Here is a 3,638-nt window from a genome sequence, read left to right on the forward strand (position 1 = left end):
AGCACAAGTTTTCAATATCACACTCCTTTTCAGGTGGGATGAAGAACATCCAGCAACATGTTTTCAACTTAGCCCGCTACACACATCACAGTCTCCGAAGTTTCAGGCATGGGAATGGAGCCCCTGTTGTTGAGACTTATCCGAAGGATGCTAACTGGGATGTCAGGACTCAGGGATCCATTGTAAACTTCAGCATTTTAAAGTCTGATGGGTCCTATATTGGATATTCACAGGTAAGTAACAGATCTAATAAGAATGGATACAAAATGAATAACTTTTATACAGATAAATTGCATATTGACCATGTGTTTACAAAGATGAAGCAAAATAACTACCAGTAATAAGGAAATCATTTTGATTTGTTTAGTAAAATTGGAATGGATTTTAGTTTTACTGTCTGATGAAGTCTGTTAGAACTCTGTAAGTGTTACAATTTAGTGTTAGTGTTAGTAAGCTATGATAAATTTGATGTAATAATTGGGTTTATGATGTAATTTTAAAGCTTTACTTTTAAACAACATTCATGATTGTAGTTAAAATATTGCCATGTTAGCAAATGATGAGTGCCAAATCAAATATATCAGTATCTGTTTTATTAATAGAATGGTGTGATAATGCATTTCAGGTGGAGAAATTTGCTTCCTTGTACAACATTCATTTACGCACTGGGTGTCTGTGTAATCCTGGAGCCTGCCAGAAATACTTGAACATATCTGAGGAGACACTAATTCAACAGTTTAAGGTAATGGGCTTTAGTGTATGCATGGATGTAGGCATAAATGGTTGATAAAAAGAAAGAAAAAAAAAGGTTTCTTGCTTTTCTTCCATTTTTTATACTTTTTTTTTTTCTATCACATTTCTCTTAATTTCTTTTAGCAGTAAATTATTTCCATTTACACAGGCTGGACATGTATGTGGAGATGCACATGACCTGGTAGAGGGCCTTCCAACTGGGTCTGTGAGGATAAGCTTTGGCTACATGAGTTCCTACAGAGATGCAGACCAGCTACTCCAGATGGTAAAAGAGTGCTTTGTGGAAGGCAGTCTTATCATTGATAGTTCATGGATAGAGGTTCAGCCATGCCTAGCAGAAAAGGAAAGCTATCACATGAGAGGACAGATAGAACTGGGAAAGAAGGAACTTCTGAATGGAAATGAGAAACGTTTTGATAGCAATGAAAGTACTGTGAGAACCAAGAATGGACATTTGGATTCAGACATTACAAACACACCATTACAAGTGCAAAATGAAAGAAATATGTCATCTGCACCACCACTTAAACTCACAAATATCATTCTGTACCCAGTTAAATCTTGCAGTGGTATATCTGTAAGAGAATGGAGTATAGGAGAAGAGGGACTGAAGTATGACCGACAGTGGATGATTGTAACAAATTCAGGGACAACTCTAACACAGAAAAGGCTTCCTATTATGAGCCTCATAAAACCAAACATTGACTTGGTAAATGGAGTTCTTCAGCTTTCCTTCAAAGGTTTGTGGATACATTTTATACCATGTATGTTTAGGCTTAGATAAGAATTAGAGTGACTAGACAAGAATCCTACAAGTAATTTTTTATATACTCATTGGATTGATAATGCTAGGTGTTATATACTGATGATGTCATTATGTTATCAACTAGAAACCTATTTGATCAGGTTATTTAACAATAATCTGAATAATTTCCCACTGGTTGTGAATAAGAAAGGACATCATGGAGAGTTTGAAATTACATAGCACTAAACGACTTTCTGTCACAGGTGAAAGTATTGCAGTTCCCTTAGAACCTCAGGAATGCAGCACCAGAGATGCATCTCTCTGCCGTGGTGTTGTGTGTGGTGACCGGATAAGAGGTCATGACTGTGGACCAGAAGTTGGGGCTTGGCTTTCACGGGTACTTCAGCAGCCTGATTTGAAGCTCATGCAGCAGCTGAATAAGAGAACAGGGAAACTTGACTCTAAGGGCAATGGTAGTTCATTACTTTTCTCTTGATTTCATTTATTTTCTTAATCATTTTTATTTTATAATTGAGTTTAATTTAATGATAATGTACAATATAACCTGTAGTCATAATAGGACATGTGTGACATAAAATCAGTTACATACCTCAACCTAGAAAAAAAATCCTCTAAAACTTATTTATCCAATATCAAAGCCTAATATGGTCAAAATCTATGTTATTCCTCAGATAATGAATGTTGTTTTAGAATGTAATATTAGACACTTTATGCAGATTTGATAATGGAAATTATTTTTTTCAGGTTCTTTAGGCGAGTCTCTTTCCTTTGCAAATGAATCACAATATCTAGTGATTCATAGAGCAAGTGTAAGGAAGCTGCTGAAGGATATTTCAGAAAAAGGACTTGCAAACTTAACAGAGGTAAGACATGATTTCTCAGTAGCATAGTCTGTTTTAGAATCTGGTGTGACCATAGGTGTGCATGTGACAATTTATATGTGTGAGAGCATGGTGCTTGTATCACAGTACATATGTTTGCTTTATCATAACAATGGCAGGTTTGTTTGTTTGGTTTGGCTTTTGTCTTGCATACCATCTCACAGACATATACAGTTAAATCCTTTACAATTGATTCCAGGCTTGTTATGAATGCTTTATCAATAGGAATCATTTTAAAAATATATTTTTTAAAAGAAGTGACCATTTCATTGATATACACAGATAAATTCTCTTCTACAAGTGCAATTTCCTTTATGACAGGATGAACTCGTGACACGATTCCGAGCCAACCTGGTACTGGATGGAGGGGAGCCTTATGAGGAGGACTCGTGGGAGGAACTGTTATTGGACAAGATAAGATTTAAGGTATTTATACTTGTACATAAACCTGTACCTACTTCCATACATATCATACCTATCACAATATCTTATTACCTTGAAGAATTCCTATATCACGATCATCACCACCATCACTATCACCATCATTATAACTATCTGCTCTCCTGACTAGGTTCAAGGTGGCTGTAACAGGTGTCAAATGGTGGGTGTCATTCCGGAAACCGGGGAGAGGATGAAAGAGCCCATGATCACATTGGCAGCTACAAGAGGTTCTTATATGAATTTTGGGATCCATGCTGCTGCTATTTCCTCAGTGTCTAATAATGAAACTATTTCAGTAAGAAGTAGAGTCAGCTGCATCTAATGCAGCAGACTTTAATGTAGAATTGTGAATTTTAGATTAGTTTAATCATCTTTTGGAGTTTTATTGTATATAAACATATGATTATGAATATAATTTTATAAACATAATTTGCATAATGAAAGCTATATTTGTCTATGATTTATAAGCTATTTGTGTAGACATTTATAAAGTACATAATTGCAGTACATAAGTGTTTTTATGCAATTCTTGTCTTGTGTGAAATATGAACATATTCTTATGAATTGTTAAGTATAAATTACATTATATATATATATATATATATATATATATATATATATATATATATATTTGTTAATTGTTTACACTAACACAATATAAGTGATAGTTAATCTGTGATACTCTACACTATGTACCAAATATTATTAATAACATAGCTCATTTTCAAATTTTGGTAGGTTGCCAGTAAATACAGAATTGATAATTTATCTTTACAATAAATTACTACTCATATGCA

At 34.2% G+C, this 3,638-nt stretch overlaps 1 protein-coding gene across 1 annotated transcript in view; it reads left to right on the plus strand.

The window, feature by feature from the left end:
* The window catches only part of LOC125032960 (molybdenum cofactor sulfurase-like), an 8,689-nt gene extending 5,051 nt beyond the window's left edge, over window positions 1-3,638 (plus strand). The window contains exons 7-13 of the mRNA XM_047624372.1: window positions 34-233; window positions 626-742; window positions 902-1,493; window positions 1,762-1,971; window positions 2,264-2,382; window positions 2,722-2,826; window positions 2,972-3,638. Of these exons, the coding sequence (XP_047480328.1) occupies window positions 34-233; window positions 626-742; window positions 902-1,493; window positions 1,762-1,971; window positions 2,264-2,382; window positions 2,722-2,826; window positions 2,972-3,163 (1,535 nt within the window). The 3' untranslated portion in view covers window positions 3,164-3,638. The remainder of the gene's footprint in view (window positions 1-33; window positions 234-625; window positions 743-901; window positions 1,494-1,761; window positions 1,972-2,263; window positions 2,383-2,721; window positions 2,827-2,971) is intronic.

The sequence above is a fragment of the Penaeus chinensis genome, chromosome 15 (assembly GCF_019202785.1).
Source record: "Penaeus chinensis breed Huanghai No. 1 chromosome 15, ASM1920278v2, whole genome shotgun sequence".
Classification (NCBI taxonomy): domain Eukaryota; kingdom Metazoa; phylum Arthropoda; class Malacostraca; order Decapoda; family Penaeidae; genus Penaeus; species Penaeus chinensis.